The following is a 19,395-nucleotide window of genomic DNA, read 5'->3' as shown; positions in this document are numbered from 1 at the left end:
CGCCACCGTTAAATCACTCAACACGTGTTTCATCCCTCCACGGGGCATCCTCAGGAGTGATGTTACACCGATTAGTGCCAAACACCGAGTGACTACTGTGCACTTTGTTGCACGACTACTGCTACCTACTTATTGAAAATCTTACATTCTTCATTTGCATAATGGGAAGAAAACAACTTGTCATTGACAGCGGAAGGCAAGAAGAGAGGAACCAGGTCAATAACACAGCCACTGTATAAGTCTGTCTTAGATCATGTCAGTCTAGTCAAACTAGAAAATAGATAGGAACTATTTACTATGGCTATGATTATTTATCATTCAATTCATTTCTTTTTCTTCCTCTGTTTTTTATTCTTTCTGAGGCAAGTGCGATCCAGATCATTTTGATGGTTTTTTTTATTATATATATATATATATATATATATATATATATATATATATATATATATATGTATATATATATATATATATATATATATATATAAACATTGTACACGTTAACTACCCAGTATTTATACTTCTACCGTTTCCATGCCATGGGTGTCTGTAAGATATTGCCTTGTGTGATAAGATCATCCATTGTACTTTTTTGTTTATTATGAAACTATTTAATTATATCCTAACGTGTACTACTCAATAAAATAAACGTGTAAACTACTAAATAAAATAAAATTATAAAGCTACATCAATATTGTGTACAAATTTAAATGATAACAATTTTATAAATGGTTGTTTTTAAATAAATAATGAAAAGAGTTAAAATTGCAATATTAAATATGAGGTAATATGTTAGGTTTGACACCTTTTTCACCTCCCGCTAGGAATACGTAAAGTATTATATTTGGATTGCGGTATAAAACAAGGTAGTTAATAATATGTATATATTTTAGAATACACAGACGGACAAAATGTCTGAGTTAAGTCGGCGTACAATGTTCTTTGCGAGACGAGATTTTCCGGATAATCTATATTCCACAGTCTGTGTGCGAAGGCTTGCTTGTCGTAATTTCCCGTTTCATAGAAATACCTTCGGTTCTCTCGACTGATTGGATGGAACAATCTGTCTTCCAAGATCTCGAAACCTGTGGAAATTTAATCAAATCAATCATGCTTTTAATTATCACAATTTACTTATTTATTTACATTTCGTGAATATTTTATACAGTAGGAAAGAAAAACATTTACCTTTCGATTTTAAGTCAAATAAAATGCAATATCGTTATTGTTTCACTCGAACTAAGTTTAGATATATAAGTCCTTTCCCAGCTAGCTAGCTATGCAAGGCTATGGGAAATATTAAAAAATATTGTTTTTTTTTTTTAATTTTACATTTAATAATATATAAAATAGTGGAAAAGTTTGAAATACGAATAACGATTTCTACCAAAAAAAAAACATTAGATGCACATGTGAAAGTGTTTATAACACATATATCATAAAAGGTATCATATGGCAATATATATAAAAACACTATAAAATGATAATTTCGTAATTGTTAAATAAGTTAATAAATCTAGCGAATCTTTACATTTACACAGATTAAAATTTGATATATTGTTTACTGTCAGTACTTGCAGACTATTACAAGAAATTATTGCCTCCTCACATTACAATAGAACAAAAACTATTTTTATATGTGATCACTTTATATAGGTGATCGGAAACTGGTGTAAAATTTGTTAAGCGTTGTACTAACAAATGTGCCTTACATTCACCCATTTAAAACTTTTACACATATAAACAATCACATACATATGGACAGAACATTTCTATTTTATTTTCGTTGTTTTTTTTTTGTATTTGTATCCTAACCTTGTGTTTGTTTGTATTTTATGCAATATATACATTATTATCATTAATCTAAATAGAATATAGAGAGGAAAAAACTTTTTTTTATATATTCCAGACATTAGAACGTGTCTGTGTTTTTACAATTATTTAATTTTTTCTACTTTTTTTTTGTACGCAATTCTGCTTGCCAGTGTTTATGAAGTCTCTTAAACTATTGTATTTCCAAACTTAAATCTTAGGTTGGAGGGGTGGTTGTTTGTACATGACCCTTCACCGTAATAGGTTATACGATGTAAGGAAGACTTGCCGGATGATTTAAATCTAGATCTAAGTTACAATAATCTTTTTGTTACTACAGCGATCGAAATGAGTAGATAGTCCGTAGCGCAGCGCGTCAGAGAGAGCAAGATACACACATTCTTCAGAGGGAGATGAAAAATTAATGCGTTCTTAAACGATGAATTTGGGTGCGTTCAAATGAACGCCACAGGCTATTAAATTATTGGTGTCTTGTTTGTTTTTTACGACGCCCTAAAGATTTCTAGTTTTTAACATTACGATAAATAAGATTGATATAACTGACATAACATATTTTAACTTGTAATTATACTAAATTCATATAGCTAAACTTTAAAATTGCCTGGTATTTGAACTATAAATGTGTCTAATACCGTGGCAAGTGTTTATTTCCTTGTTAGCAATATCCTGACCGGGGCATAGATCATTGAGGCCAGCGGACAAAGCTTCACCTGCCAATATACCGCCCTCCAAAACCTGCTTGCTGAGCAACCTAAAACAAAACCGAGCATCCAGCTTAATCATTAAAAGAATACGTATTTGTTTATACCTTCATAATTCATAACAGATTTTTAATTTTTAATTGCGTATGTTTAACAAAACCTTGAAACAATTCAAGAAAAATTGAATCAAATTAAAGAAACATTTTCAAATTGGCTCTTTTTGTATTTAAAGTCGTATGTACATATCAATCTTCTTTCAATCAGTTTATTTTAATTCTTATTCAATTATTAATATATTGTGCTTATTTTTATGAAGAGGATGAGTGTGCATAAAGTAATATGTAACGGCCCCGAGCCTGTGCTTCTGAGGGAATAAAAACTTAGAATAATATTCCAACAGTTCCTAAAGAACGCTGCTTGGTTTCAGTTGAAGTTCATGCTGTAAGCTCAGGTTCTTTTCCAGAACTAAGATCACGGACCGGAAGGATCCGTGAACTTAAAAATAAAGCAGAAGGCCAACAGACGCATTCCAGTTGTACGATGACAATCGAATGTAGTAAACCGCTCTACCTGAGTAGAGCTGTGTAGTGTTGATGTTGTGTATGCCACATGGGACAGCAGCGTGGATCACAAGGGAGCCAAGGATGGATCTGGACCCAACCGGTTCGCCCACACTGTTTGCTGTTAGGGACGGGCGGCATATGAACAATATATATCTACGCAAATTTGATTGCATACCTTAAAATTTTTCCCGTGATATTTCGTCCGAGATTACTTCTTAATATAGACATTGCATCCGTAGCCAATGATCTACCATCTCTGACCATCCAGTTGCCACCAAGACCTTCCAACGGCTTATTAACTATTACATCTAAATCCAGCACCGTTCCGCCAAACTTGTGAAGAGTCAGGAATTTTATATACTCCACTACATCTCTTTCGTTTCCTATCTTATTATGTGTTAATACTCTCTTCCAGAACTCTTCGAACTCTGTTCCATCAGCGTAACTTTGAAGATGTATACCTATTAGTCGGAAATTATTGAGTTTCACCAAATGATCGAGGTGACTGCTCCAAGAACTGACCGACACGGGGCTACAATAAAGAAGGTTTATTTCAGAATCCGGATGAAGTCTTGCGGCTGCCTCTATAGCACATGCTCCGTGTACTCCCAACATCTTACTGCAAGATATCGAGTGAAAAAAGATAGATTGACGGGAGAAAAAACTATTTTTTGTAATATTAACATGGTTCTCGTGTCTTTTTCTATAACACTCGAATTCTCTCCGCGGAATGATATACGATAGAGGATTAACAAGAAAAAAATGTGTAGTATCGCGTATTTGAAGAAATACCACACATGATCCGAGTAAGTTACCAAAAAATAACAAGATGGCGGCCACGTAAAAATATTTAAACGATCTGTAACGCATTATTGATTAAAACATTGTCTATACATTTAATATATGCTGAAAAATGTATATAAAAATATTTAATCCTATTGTCAAAAATGACAATGACAAATCTTCTTTGTGACGAGTTTTTTTTCTAGAAAATAAAAGACAACTCTACGCTCAGCTCATTTAAAACATTTATGTATATCTGCACGATATGATGTAGTTGCGTCGTGTTATGGAACATGATAATTGCATTTAATGATTTTATCAACTAATTAATATGTTTTGTTGCAATATTTACACTATAGATATGAGAAACATAACATGATAAAAAGTAAGGCGTTAGTAAATTGTAATTTAAATCTCCCGGGCATTTAAAAGGCAGGTAATTTTATTCCTCGGTTGGTAGGAATGTCTATAACATTTGCCAAGCGTCTGTTTGACAAGTTTTAAGTATTTCGGAGTTGAACGTGTTTTTGTTAATGTTTTAAAATTTTTTCAAAAAAGCGACCAAAATTCGTCTGACACCGCTATGCAGGCACTGTTTTCACTTAATCTGGCTCCGTGTGACTTTGTATTCAGCAAACTCAAAAAGCCAACGCGTGGACGCCATTTTGACACAATTGAGGATGTAAAAATCATATACCACATGGGACGTCAATCTCCGATCATATTAGATAAAGTATCGCTGGAGTTTCATCACCTACTACTCCCAGCGATAACTCGTTCCGAAGAAGAAGAAAAAGAAGAAGTCGTAATAATGGTTTTAGTACTCATACACTTTAAAGTGTCAGCGTATTTAGCGACGCGTGAGCGAAGGACGGACTGTGTCGTAGTGTGTGTGTGAGAGATAATTTAAACTGTTTCTTTTTTTGTTTAAGAAAACCTCCATTATTATGGGCTTCTTGTTCCCCTATCTTGTGGAAGGACTGGATCGTTTCTTTTTGTTTAATAATCTTTCACATCTTAATTCCGCACTCTACATCCATTCATCTAAAGTTCTTTCATTCTTTTTCTTACTTTCCACATTTCGACGGTCTTACCCATTTCATTCCATTTCCTCTTTTCCGATTCATTTCTTCCGTCACCTAATTCCTTAGTTTTAGGTTTTACTTACATTTTCTTTTACAAAATTGTTTACAATAATTTTCAATTTGGTTTAACAATTTTTCTCGTCTTATTTCGTTTTATTATATCTTTCACAATTTTTCTACACAGTTTTAGGAATGTAGGTCTCGTATATTCATCTCTTATTAATAAAGCCATTGTTTCTTCGTGAACCTTCATGTTTAACCGGCATTCGGAGTCGTCCAAACGTGGGCCAGCGGGCTACAAAGTGGACACACGGTCTGGTCCACGCCCGATTCACAGAAGCACGAGGGGTCCTCCTTGAGCTTAAACCGGTGAAGGTACTCAGAGAACCTATCGTGTCTCACGAAATTTAAGTTGTTTCCAAAGGCTTTCTTTCCATCTCCCATAACAATGATGGTGAACACACTGAACTCTAATACCCTATATATTAACCAGGCCATAAGATCCGACCAAGCTTAGGTTCAGCCCTCTCAGGCTTCCTTGCGTCGAATGTCAAGAGAGTGTTATTGACGAGAGACAGTCCAAATTATGATCTCCTAGTAGGACCTTTGAGCTTAGTCACTTCATGGTGTATCAGCCGAAAATCTAAAAGCTCGGCTGCCTTACAATCCGGTGAATTAGTCGTATATAAGGGCCTAAGTCGAGGCTCTTCAAGGAGCCCACGAGATTTACAACCTTAAGAGGTTTTAGATTAGACGTCGTCCATCTAAAACCAATGGAATCTGCAAATTCTTTTTGAAAATTACCAGTACGTGCGTGCAAGAGGCCTTACTGTTCAGACTTCTATATTTACTGGAATCAGGCGTTACCTTGCGGAAGTCCATCCTAAGTAAGAAAAGGACCAATATTTAGCCACTTCCGCACATGCAGTAGTATTCGTGTAACAAAGTGCACTGCCCGCCAGCCCGCTGATAAATGCGGATGCGGCAAACAATGCGAATCACACAACTGCCACCGCCAAATCATTCAACACGTGTTTCACCCCTCCACGGGGCAACTTCAGGAGCTATGTTACACCGATTAGTGCCAAAACGGTTTTGGCACTAAGCGGGCGGTGCACTTTGTTGCACGACTACTACTGCATGTGCGAAAGTGGCTAAATATTGGTCCTTTTATTGTTCAGACTTTAGTAATGCTACAAACTATTTTGAATTATTCTTGGGTGCTGTTAGCTTTTCTGGATTTTACTGCATCATGGTACTGAGTTCCTCTATAGAACATTGTCCCGTAGGTTTGTACGAGACTTCGGATATGTTAGCTTCGTACGCTCTTCATTGTCCCACCATATAAATACGAACTCCCAACTACAATGTTCAAAAGCGTGGGCGATCCGAGGTAGGATCAGTATCCTTCCTTAGATTGCAGAGTGGTCCACGCAGTGGCGTAGCTGTGGTATTCGGGGCCTGGGGCAGATTGGGGCTTGGTGCCCCCCCCCCCCCCTAAAGAGTCTAAATAATTTCAAAATTCAGAACAAAATGTAGTTAATATATTTTTTTGGTACAAAATAATAATAAATATATATAAAATAACATTAGATCTTAATAAAATTTATTGGGAAAATTTAAAAACGAACATTCCTCGCTTTTTGCTGCAGTCATTAATCACATTTTCAAAATCAATAGTGTCGACTAGTTAATGTTCTATTGACATGCAAGATTATTTAATCTATTTATCATTAAATAATCTTGCAATAATGTAATAATTTATTATTTTGTCATTTAGGGCCCTTTTAAAAAACACTATGTGTTTTGTGAATGAAAAGGCTTAAACACTGTGTATATTATAATTTGTAACCGTTTATTTTTTTTAATGTTCATATTATTTAACAACTTTTTCAGCATAAAAATAGTAAAATTCGATATTCTTTTTATGTTATTTACTTTAATTTATGGTTTTCATTTTTCTTTTACCATTTCATAATTCATCATTCAAAAAAAATAAATAAAAAAAATTATTTTCAACTTTGGTGCCCCCCCCCCTACTTGTGGTGCCCGGTGTGGCCGCCCCGCTCGCCACCCCCTAGCTACGCCACTGGGTCCACGCTGCCGTCCACACTTAATTCCTTATTCAGTACACCTCAGTAACACTGACCAGACAGGCGCGCTAGCCGCGAGTTCTGCCGGCCGACTGGGTTTGAGTCCTCGAGGGCTGGCTGGGTGAGCCCCGCTGCTACTATCTCGCGGCCACTACCTTTGTGACTTCCTCGTCTCCCCGCCGAGTACTGATACTGGTTCGGAAACTCGAATCCTGTAATTTTATATTGTTCACGTACCCCTCCGTTCCGTGAACTCGTTTCCGATGAAGCTTTAAAAGCCACAAGACTAACAGCAAAAACTTCCCATGAGACAATAGACAATAGAGACAATGTTTTTTTCTTGCTTTTCAGGAGCTTCATTGCAACAACGCCATGTTTAATTTCTAGGAATAAAAAAATTGTATAATATAAAGGTGTAAAATTTTCTATTTTTTTTAAATTTATTTACACAAAAAATAAAACAACATAACCATCAGACTACCAATTTTATTTATTAAAATAATAAAGTAAATTAAATTATAACACAGTATGACAATTGAAATAAATATATAAAATTAAATCATTCCAGCACCATAGCCAAACATCTGACAACTTAGAATGGAATTTCTTTTTTTTTTTTTTAAATACGTAAACAATCAATACATGAAGCCAATGGCAAGTTTATTTTTTAAAAACAATATCCCATTTAGATATCAATTTAGCTTCTTATATTTTTTGTGGTATAAGTAAAAATATTTTATATTTATGAAATACAATACATCATTTTTATAAATAATTGAAATTATTTTTTGTACGTTATTTAAAATATTGTGGATTTTAAAAATAATATCCATTTAAGATGTTTAATTCTGTCCACACTTTCATGTCCCTCGTACAAGCGTTTCCCCCCTACAACGCGGGCAAATTCCTATTACATTTCTATGAGATTTATAACTTGCATCCACTTCAAATACGTATATCATTCATAAGTACTTAATATTCAACGCGTTATACAAGTAAAACGAGCACGGTAGAGTTCTCGTTCAATGTGTTCTTATAACGCGGATCTAAACTACTGTATTATAATTGATATGTATTAGTAGTATATAATACGAATAAACAAAATAGATCATAGTAATTAAAAAAAAAAACCTTTTTATGTTTTGGTGTCTTTAAACACAAAGATATTTTGAAATTCAGATAATTGGCAATACATTACAGTTTCAGGCACGATAATTTAAAATAATTACCTGAAAACCAGTTTATATATATGTATATATTGTAACTTTACGGTTTATACAAGATGGACTGAAATATACATATATTGCTTCTTCTCATATTAATGGCTAAAAGGATTCAAATGATAGACCATCAAAAATACATAATTCCATATCTTTTATATTACATAACAATTAATATCTAGTGATACACATGCATAGAGAGAATTGTGATATCTCAGTGGCGATATAGTTCCGGCACAGCAAGCGCAGGTCGACAAACAAATTTTATAATCTAAACATTAATGTAACAGGATTAAAGTTCATATTTGTTCTTCAGATCAACAAGATCGTCTTCAGTGCAATTCTCTGAACTCTTGCAGTGTTCTAGTAGTTCATTTAACACTGAAACGAGCAAATATGTCAAAATTATATTTTTTTATCAAGACCTACATAGAAAGAGTGAGAAAGAGAGGAGGAAGAAGGAGATAGAGAATGTGAGAAATGATGAGAGAGAAAAGATATACATCTTATATAACAAAGTGGGAGAGAAGAGAGACATAAAAATAGAGAAAAACTAGTCATAAAAAGAGGGAGAGATAGCTCAATGTTTTATGACCCAAATGGACATAAAGCCTATGCCAGTGTATAAAACATTACTTATATACCTTAAATTAATTCCTAAACATAAACAAAATAGAACACATTAATGTTATTATCAAATGGGTTCCTGTAATGGATTATTCCATATCATTTCTCTAAGAGGAATGTTCGCAGCAGAACCAAATTTACAAATACAGATCGCTTGTGCAATCAATAACTGTTGGCGATGAAAGGTTTTCGAGTGACGAACACGAACCGATAAGCGCGGCTTAGATAGGCTCCTCACAACTTTCGAAGAGGCTTATGTGGCTTATGTATAGTGAGCGTTTATCAGCTGAAAAGCAGGATAAGGTCCCAAACTGAGGACTTTCAAAACAGAGTTCTCGGATGTTCACCTGACATGAGACTGAGTTAGATGCGTTTACATGTGGCCATTTTCTATATTTTGTCTAATTCACTACCAATTGTTTTTCCCATTGTCCACTGCTTTCACTTTTAATACTATAGCTTCCTGAACGAGCAATTAGCGTCACATATCAATATTAATAATTTTGTAAAACAAACATACCTTTTTTATCACTAGAAGACAGGAACATGGCAAGAGCAGAAAACCTCTTTACTCTACAAAGTCCTTTAAGGTAAGCTGTAATTGACTTTTCTCTGAATTTTTCCTTATCCTTCCATAGTACCTGAAGTATCTCTGATAGCACATCGCTTTCTAGAGCATTCTCGAAGATGGAGGGGATTTTTGTTGGTTCTATAATCTGAAATTTTGTGGAATTTTCACTGTGATCAAGAAGTAAAATAAAATTGTTATTTAAAATTTCCGGGCATTAAGGCAGGTATTTTTTTCCCTTGGTAGGACTGTCAATTCATAACAATTTCCAAGTGTCTGTTTGTCAAAAGTAAAATATCGTCTAGCTCAGGCTAAACCTTTTTGAAGGACGTTTTGCGACGCGTAACTGTCTTTTGCCAAAAAAAACTTGACTCATATCGTTGCGAAACCAACATACTAACCTGATTTCGCTCCATGTAACTTCTGTCTTTTCAGCAAACACAAAAATCCAATGCATAAAAGCCGTGAAGGACTTGAAGGCTATATCGAAAAGACTATTCTGTTGACTGTTTTGAGGACAGAAAAAACTGCCTTTTCTCAGACGGGGATTACTTTAAATGGTATGAAAGTTAAAAGAATAAATAAATTTGCATTTTTTAAACAAATTCATCTTACTTTATGATCACAGCATTACAAGATGATTGGTCATAGACATAACAGCCTTGCAGGTGTGGATGTATAGCTGACTGCAAAAAACTTAAAAACTTCTACACCTATTTCCAATCATTCTGTGTAAAATGATCAAGTCTGCGGGGACAAATAGTGAACGATAAATAGTTTTCATTATCATATCACCCAAATAGATGCACACTGCAAAGCATAGCCCCCCCCCCCCCCCCCTCCTAAAGTTCCCTGGTCTCGCACTATCCACAGCCAACAACTTCATTAATATGTTATCGTTACACATAGTGGGCACTTACATACGCTCAGGGACATATAGTAATTAATAAATAATTATACATAGTGATCCGAATTTCAAAAATGTTTTTTCTTACTATACCATTACTTTTAGAGGGTGTTGGAGGATGGACATTGTCAACAAATGAAATGAAATTTTTAATCATCCTATATGTCGTAAGCTTGAATGTATTAGTGCTTAACTTTATGATTTATATCTATATATAACTCACACTTAAATAATTGCCTCTAGCTGCATCATGTCCTTTAAGATACTTCCATTCCGCCATGAACTGGACGCTGTTAACTGGTGGCACCACATCACGGGCATATATTTGTTTCTCAGTTGTTACTTCATCGGTGATAAGCTTCAAGGACTCTGGAATTGTCTTTGAATCACCTTCACCAACTTTATCACTTTTATCGGCTGCTTCTTCTTTTGAATCTAATATGTTTGAATCATTGTTGCCAGTGTCGCCTTGAGCCATGTTGTCTTCTATTTCTATAATTTTCATGCGAGTTGGTTTCTCTGGTGATGTTTTACCTAGTGGTATCTCTTGGATGGGAATTGACTTCAAAGCCCTCTGTAAACATGTTAAATATTACATAAAAGTATAAGTACATTTATATGCTTTGCCTCTGTATCTATAGATGTTTATGTCCAACAGTTGACGTGTTATGGCTTACATGATGAATGAAAATTAATTTGTACTAAAAAACTTTAATTTAAAATTGACAGGTTCATATTCTTTGTTGATCGTCAATGATTTCATCCTGTAGCGAACCTTATCTCTTAAGCATACCATGAAAACTACATGTTCAATATTTTTGACATTAGAATAGATAATCAAAAAAAATTTGTTAAATTTGTTTAGTGTGTCAATATTTCATCATCATCATCATCCGCCATAGAACATCTACTAACGAACATAGGTCTTCTAGGACCAAATTAATGCAGCCTGCATCAAGCATTTTACTACAATCTGAGTGAGTCGACCCTCGTTTGTTCTTGTTGGTGGATATTTAATGGAATCTGCCGTTACCTTGGGGAAGTCCATCCTAAGTAAGAAAACAACCAATATTTAGCCACTTCCGCACATACTGTAGTAGTCGTGCAACAACAGGGCTGGCGGGCGGTGCACTTTGTTGCACGGCTACTACTGCATGTGCAGAAGTGGCTAAATATTGGTCTTTTTCTTACTTAGGATGGACTTCCGCAAGGTAACGCCTGATTTCCTGATTCTACGCTTGCCAATCTATCGTCTCGACTGTAGAAATCATTCACTGCCATTTAGACTTGCCATTCCGCTGAGCTGTTGGTTAATTTATTTTGTCTATGGATTGCCTCAATCCTTATTTGAGCTCGTAAAGAAATTTCCAGAATAACCCCGTCTCCATTCTTCATGGCTTGTTAAACAACTGTAAGTTTGTCAATGGAGCTTGAAGTTTGAACTAAAGAAACGACATATAGAGCTGGCCAAAAAATATTTTTTTTAAAAAAAAAATTCAAAACGGAGGCACATTTTATTAAATACACACCTTTGATCTCAAATGCGGAGGTTTCTTCACCGGTATCATAACATTTATATCTTCGCCTTCACCGATTCTCCATTTTTCCAATTCACTCTGTTCTTTGGCTTTTACAGGCTCCTCCGGTAACTCAATAATCTTTGGCTGTGGTGTTTTTTTGGCTGTCTCTTTAGATGTCTTTGCGTCAAAAGTCGGTGTTGTTGCTGGTGATGACTTGGATTTGGCCTGTAAAATTAAATTTCAAAATAAATTTCCAATCTGTTTTCATATTATGTATATTACAGAGCAAAACATGCTTTAATATTTACAAATTTTAGTGTACCGATTAGCATGCAATCATAAGTCGCGGGTTGGATTCCCGTTATACAATCTATAAGATTGCCTCTGCTCACAAAGAAGTTTCCGGAGGATGGACAATAGTGCCCACTACGTACCACAAAACCACAATGCGATCGCCAACCTGACTGCCAAGGGTAGCGATTGCAGTATATCCCCATAGATATCTATGGGGATGCATATACCTCAATGTATACAATTCTATAACAAACTACTAAATATGTTACTAAATTTATATCCTTGTAAATTCGAGAAATTTACGGAGTGTGTTCATGATAAACATGTTTTCATATCATCTAGTGCGTGGCAAACAGATAAAACTTTATGCAATATTTGTTGACATGCCAAATTAAAATAATAAAAACGTGAATAAATTACCAAAATAAAGCCATACATTTTAAAAATTCTAGCATATTTAACTATGATATGTGCTAGAATTCAGCATATTCTAGTATTTTTAACCCTTTCAGGACCATAAGGTTACGGTACCTTATTTAATCAATTTAGCTAGATGTAATGAATTAATAGGCATCCTAAAAACATAATTTATAATAAAAATTCAAAAAAGTTTTACATTTTTTTTGGAAATTTATGGGACAAATATGTCCCTATGGTCGCTAAGGGTTACTTTCTACTTAAGCTCTAAATTTTGGTTTACTTGTTGGTAAGTCTGTTTTGTTGTAAATAATGTACATTTGTTACTTAGTGTACTTTTTTTAACTTGTTTATGAATAATATAAATATAATAGGGCAAGTTATTTGTGATACTCGGCGAAACAATTCCTGTTGTTAGATGATTGGTTAATGATTAGATGGATTGTTTTTTGAGACATTGAAGGTTCAGGTGATTGAGAAGAGTCGTCGTTGAAGAGTCGTCGTTTCTTCAACCTCGACATCAAATACCCCTTGGTCATCATCCTGTACTAGAAGTCTTTGGTCTTCGTCATCAAGCACTAAGTCATCTTCCTCATCGCTATTGTCACCCACCAAAATATGAAGAATTTTATTCTTTCGAAGTTCAAAAACTCCACGTCCCTTACGAAACATATTCTGAGAAAAATGTGAACAAGAAAATGATAGCATTTTGGTATATCACCAGGCCAAAAGTTAAGAAATTCCGTAAAAAAAGTATCCCTTTACGCCGACAGGGACATCCGTGTCCCATAATCTTTATAACGATTTATCACAGAATACAACATAAATACATTACTACTGAATATTTAGAATAACAATTTACTTACCAGGTAATGATAATTTGACACTGTAAAAACTTGAAAAGCACTTTTACAATATCAATTATTTATTCCAAACAGCAGATCATTCGCGCCAAAAGAACTCTAACGTTCCGATGACGATAAACAATAAACGGTGTTAGTTATCCTATATTGCCAGTAAAAAATAATAAAAAGGCACTTTCCGAAATATTAAAACAAAAAAATAATTCACAATGGTTACGTAAATATTTAATTAATCCATGATTTTTGCTTGGGACACCGGCGTCCCCGTAGTCGTGAAAGGGTTAAGCATGTATATGTGACGTAAATACTACAATTATTTTAGCATAAAACTTACCAAATTATTAGCATCCTGTATGTGTTGTTGCTTTAATTGATAAAAAATGCATGAATGATTATTACATTCTACAATTTTAACTAATGATAAAACACACTCAATACAATTTTTTTTAAATACCCACACAAATAAACTTTTTTATCTGTATTTAATATTTTTTTTAATTTTTCAACAAGAACAAAGTTTCATAAAAATTATGATTTAAATAGGACATTATGATTTCACATAGGCTGTTATTAATTGTAACAGATGTGGAAATCTATTAAAGAACATATGTCAGTGTTGCCAGGAGAATTAAGGGGAGTATATACAAAAGTCAATCTCTATTTCCCATGGTCAAGCCATGATTTTCAATGTCAATAAAGCTATTTGTTTGTCTCTTATTCCAGTTTCAACAAACATTTACGTATCAGATACAGATATTTACGCACCAGAATATGCTCCTATGATGTATATTAAATATCATAGTATACACCATGTTTTTGTCATAACCTTTTTTGATTATTTAGTTTCTACCAAATCTACCATAATTACCAAACTCTGTTCTTACTAACACAACTAAAATATTCAGGATTTTAATGTTATTTTTTTTTCTATTTTTTTTTTATGAAACAAAGTTCTTATTGGAAAAATAAATATAGAAATAATATAATTACTCACTCCTTTCGTTCCCATACGAGTCTTGATAGCTTCCAATTGTCGTTTAGCCGCTGCATTGTGGGGTTCCAATTTAAGTACTTCATTGAGATCATGGGAGGCAGCTCGGAGAGAACCCAGTCTCTCCCTTGCCGTTGCACGTCTTTGCAGTGCCTTCACATATGTAGGGTCTATCTTTAGTGCCGCCGTACAGTCGTTCTCCGCCTGATGAAGACTGTAATACAGGTTTAACAAGTAATTATTGATTCTGATCTGACCCATTGTTATACATTTATATGATATTGATATTTTTATATTTTAATTTACATTATAATTGGATAGTGCAAAATAAAATGTTCAGAACTTGGATAATTTCATGATATTTCACCATACTATGGTCTTGTGGGTACCAAAAAATGATGCAATTAATAATAATTATGAATGTTCCTTCATAACAAAATCTCTACCAATTACACTTGCGGCATATAGTCAGTAACCTTAATTCATAACCTATATTAATGTTTTTTGTAAATATAAATGCTGTTAGCCTGGGAGCTTTTACAGCTTCTTCAATGAGTTCACTGAATAGAAGGGATGGCAAACTTGCAAAAAATTTTTATGGGTCAGTCATATTTCAGTTGTCGTTCGCACGAAGATGCTACCTCTACATGTGTCGTGAAGGCAGCCTGAAACCACTCAGAAACCTGATGCTGGATATGTTTCCTACCTTGGATCGCCCTAGCAGGTAATATATAAACAAAGGTAATCATTTTCACTTCTGCCTCTATTTATCATCATCATTTCTGACATAGGATTACTTAGCTGGACATAAGCCTTCATGTACCATCCTCTGACAACCTTACAAAGTTATCTGTTCACATTGTGTTTGTCCTTTGTTTCTCACTTACCTATCTTTCTTTAGATAACACAAACCCCTGTTTGCATAATAAATGGCATCATCTTTCACCAATTCTATAGCCCTGTTGTAGCATGTTATAGCTTCATCCCATTTCTCTTGCTTCACAAATGTGTTGCCCTAAAAATGAATAAAACACTTGAATTAAATTTAAATTTACCCTTTTAATATTAAATTTTCACCTTAAGAGTGGGAGATTGCAGAAGAAACTTAGACACCTTCAGACTGCTTTTTATATTTTAATTTAGGCAAGGTTTTTACCATTAAAAGTCTTACAAACAGTAAAAACAAACTTCTGTACTCAAAAGCTTCAGACTTTTTGTAATGTAAATATTGGGTATGACAAGATTTGTCCCTGAACAAAAATAACTGATACAGCTCAGCTGATTGACATGGGCATGCAACTTGGCACACAATAGATAGCCGCTGGGATCTTAAGATTCTATAGTCGGGACTTTGAATTAGCAAGCACAACATCGGTCAGCCACCAACAAGGTTGACAGACAAACTTGAACCAACAGAACATCATCAAACACTGGAAGATGGGTTAATCTGTGGGCCTGCTCCACAAGTTTCTAACCCAGCAGTGGACATCCTATGGCTGAAATAGTCATGATCATGTTTTTAATATTATCTGCTTAAGGTATTTTTTAGCTTTTTATAATAGATTTGTAACATTTTTAATATTTTTGGTAACTCTTATTAGCTTGGACATATTTAGATGGATACAACACATTTTTTTTTCGTTTAGAGACAAAGCTTTTACCATCTTTCTTACTTGATGTTAAGCTATGATGTGGCAAACAACAATGGCAAATACTTGCCGAGAAGAAAACTATTCATCACATTTTTTTTTTGAAGACTATTGTTTCCTAGCAAAGAGTAACACATTGCAATTGATTTGCAAACATTATTCACATATTTACTTAATGCCAATAATATTTCAAGGTGGGTAGGTTAAATTTAAATGTTCAAAAGAATAATATAACATACTATCAAATATTTTTTAAAGCTAGTTTTTTAAACAAAAATGACAAATAAAACATGCAATTAAAGATTAGATTTAAATAAACAATAAATAAAATAATACATACCCTTTCCTTTTCATACTGTGCTTCTTCCCGCAGTTTCTCCTGTTTGTCTTTTTGGCTCTTCTTACTATCTAAGGACACAGGCCCAATGTCTGCCATATCTACGTCTTCACATGCTTTTTCCTGTAAATATAAAATTATGATTTTTAGAGACACGACTGACAATTATAGTTTACAACTTTGCATATATATTTGCAGTTACAAGTAAAAATGGTCAATTTCTTTAAGGTTGTAGGATAACTAAGAGTCCTTAAGTACTTCCACATTGCAAAGAAGAGCTTGTTACATGTAATGGGGAATACAGTTGTCTCTGATGTAGAAGGTCAGGCTAGAGGAGGGTCATTTGCTTGACATATAATTACAAACGCACCAGGGGCAAGGCTTCAGAAAAACTTTCCGAAAACTAAGAAGCCTGGAGATAATGGTAGCGGATACAGACATGATTAGCCATAGCCCTCAATCACAATGATATATATAAAAAGACCTAATTTGGAAATAGTGATAATTTAAGCATTTGGTTTTACTTACTATCTTCATACAAAACCAGGTTAATGCCACTTTTTACTGTTATTTTGAGGAGAAGATTTACCCACATTAATATGAAATCAGAAAAATTATAACATTGATTTGTAGTAATAAAAATGGAATTGCAAAAATTTTTATGAATTGATCTTAAAGTATAAAACTAGAAACTTCTACAATTTATTCTAAAAGGGATGGTTTGTATTTTTAATAGGTTTAGAAGTGCTTGTCACACAATTTGCATGGTCAGTCGGGAAAGGTTCTTATTTACAAGGTATACATGAGATATTTGAGAACAAACGGAGCAACATTTACCTATTTCTTCCACTAATATACTTTAGAAGGTAGTAGACATGAATATTTTTTTTATATGCCAGCTACCTTATGAGAAAAATCAAAGAAACTTAGAAGATAACACAACTGTATATTTAGCAAACAACAAACCCCGTGCACCATATAGGAATTGTAACAGAATTTTGCCACAAAATCTGGCATACTTAACCCTTTCTGTGCCGCAATATAGCGCCAGTCAGGAATGATTTTTTTTTAAATGATTAATGAAATAGCAAGCGTTTGTAAACTATATTTTTAAGGTGATTTAATATAATGTAGTGTGCTTCATTTCAGACAGATTTGACCCATACACACTCGGGGAGTTCCGACAGATATGTCCATAAGCAGTTGACAGGTTAATTTAGGTTTGAAAATTTATTAATTACTACCTTTTTTACATATTTAACACCTGAATTAATCCCCTAATATATTTAAAATGAAGGTAATATAAAAGCTAAATGTGTTTTGAGTGAGAGAATCAATTTATAGAGTACCCACCAAGGCAAAATTGTGCTTTGTATAGTGCTAATGTAACAGCAGTCTGCAGAGGCCTTTGATCTCAGACACTGCTGAAGTTTAGGCAAAACTAAATAGTAATGCACCACAAAAAACCATGGTTTATGACAAGAAATTCAAACTATTTGTATTCCAGTTGGCATTTACACTTTTTTGAATCATCAATCATTTTAATATTAAAAAAAGGCAATGTGGTCGGTCTACAATTAAGCTACCACCGGCTCAGAATGCTGATCTACCCAAAAAAGCCAACCCCCACAGTTAATGTTTTAAAATAAAAAATTAAATGTTTGTTAATACATATATACATATAATATCAACACTAAATGAGTTCACAAATCCAGTTCTATTCATTTTGTTCTACTAAAAATTCTTGAATGCTGTTAATATAATATCATTTTAGATTTAAAAACTTAGAAAAGGAAGGCCTAAGATGCATGGATGCAAAGAATGTTCGAAAGAGTAATGTAAAATAGTAAAAAAAAATTATAATAGTGAGGTAATCTGTTTATTTTGTTATAAATCAATATTTTACGTACGACATCGAATTTTTCCCACGCTGTGTAGTCGGAGGAAGAGATTCTTTTCTGTGTCGTAGTCTTCGGTTTCAACGGCCTCTCCTTTTTCACTTTGCTCCTCACTGGTGGCAGATCCTATTCATAATAATAAGATCTTCAGAACACTCATACGTTACATCGTACAGAGAAACTACAACTAACAATCAATGCGAAACTATAGATATATCTTAGTGTTTACAATTCACTTAAAGGTTTAACTGAAAATATAACAATGCGTGCTACATAGACTAAACACCGATAGAGACATTAATACAATGATCAGAACCTTCACAAAATCACCGTTAAGTGCGGCTTCTTTGCGTTTCATCTCGCTCTCCCAATTTTGCAAGTCTGTCATGTACGATTGCAACGTTTTCACGTTGTCTCGTGCGTTTTTCTGAATTTCATAAGCCTTTTTCATAATTATTAGAAACAAAGAATCTTTACCTGCTGTTTAATCGATAGAAAAATTTTTCGGTCATTAATTCAATAATAATTGTCAACCTCAAACATTCACGTTGTCATGACGCTCGATGCGTTCAAAAAGCACTGTTGAAATAATTGACATGAAAAAACGTTTGTCAAAATTTACAAATGTTAATATGTCTTGATCATATTGTTAAATAATAGTTTAAATGATCAATTCTTTTTAATAATAATCAGATTTTACTAAGGTAAATTTTATTTACAAAGACAAAAGTATATATCATTTTACAAAATAAAAGTATGCCATGTGGAAAATGCCATCAAAACTCGGGGATTCCTTTTCTAACTAAAAATCAACGCAATTTTAATAGTTTTGTTTTCACTTTGTTTTGCTAATTTTGGAGTTTTAATTACGTAGTGTGTTGTGCTTTTTGTAAAAGAGAATAATAAATTTAAATAAATTTAACGTGTTGTTTCTGGTTACAAAAAAGGTATATATTTTTCCAATTTATTTATTGGCAGAGTTATATTATTTTTTAAATGTTTACTTTGTTCAATTTTCTTTTTAAAAAGTAGTGTTTTCGTAACCCTGG

The 19,395-nt window shown here is 33.7% G+C and overlaps 1 protein-coding gene across 3 annotated transcripts; it reads right to left on the bottom strand.

Moving 5' to 3' along the window:
- Window positions 1–7,539: 7,539 nt before the first annotated feature.
- On the bottom strand, window positions 7,540–18,915 carry LOC137921336 (RNA polymerase II-associated protein 3-like). Of its 3 annotated transcripts, none has more exons than XM_068764042.1 (10): window positions 18,663–18,816; window positions 18,359–18,472; window positions 16,452–16,571; window positions 15,350–15,477; window positions 14,466–14,676; window positions 13,806–13,835; window positions 11,907–12,122; window positions 10,601–10,951; window positions 9,423–9,618; window positions 7,540–8,656 (listed from the first exon to the last, which is right to left on the bottom strand). In XM_068764042.1, exons 1-10 carry the CDS (start codon window positions 18,795–18,797, stop codon window positions 8,568–8,570), a joined length of 1,590 nt encoding a protein of 529 aa, XP_068620143.1. In that variant the 5' UTR covers window positions 18,798–18,816; the 3' UTR covers window positions 7,540–8,567. The 3 variants fall into 3 exon arrangements, with proteins under 3 accessions (XP_068620143.1, XP_068620145.1, XP_068620144.1); XM_068764044.1 differs by lacking the exon at window positions 18,663–18,816 and adding an exon at window positions 18,824–18,915 and having other exon boundaries at window positions 7,541–8,656; XM_068764043.1 differs by lacking the exon at window positions 13,806–13,835 and having other exon boundaries at window positions 7,542–8,656.
- Between the last annotated feature and the right edge of the window lie 480 nt (window positions 18,916–19,395).

Source organism: Battus philenor, unplaced genomic scaffold (assembly GCF_028537555.1).
Source record: "Battus philenor isolate CCGP_79_NKW_IND1 unplaced genomic scaffold, ilBatPhil1.0.hap1 SCAF_19, whole genome shotgun sequence".
NCBI lineage: Eukaryota > Metazoa > Arthropoda > Insecta > Lepidoptera > Papilionidae > Battus > Battus philenor.
Note: the sequence above shows the minus strand (reverse complement) of the source record. Positions and strands in the feature narration are given on the sequence as shown.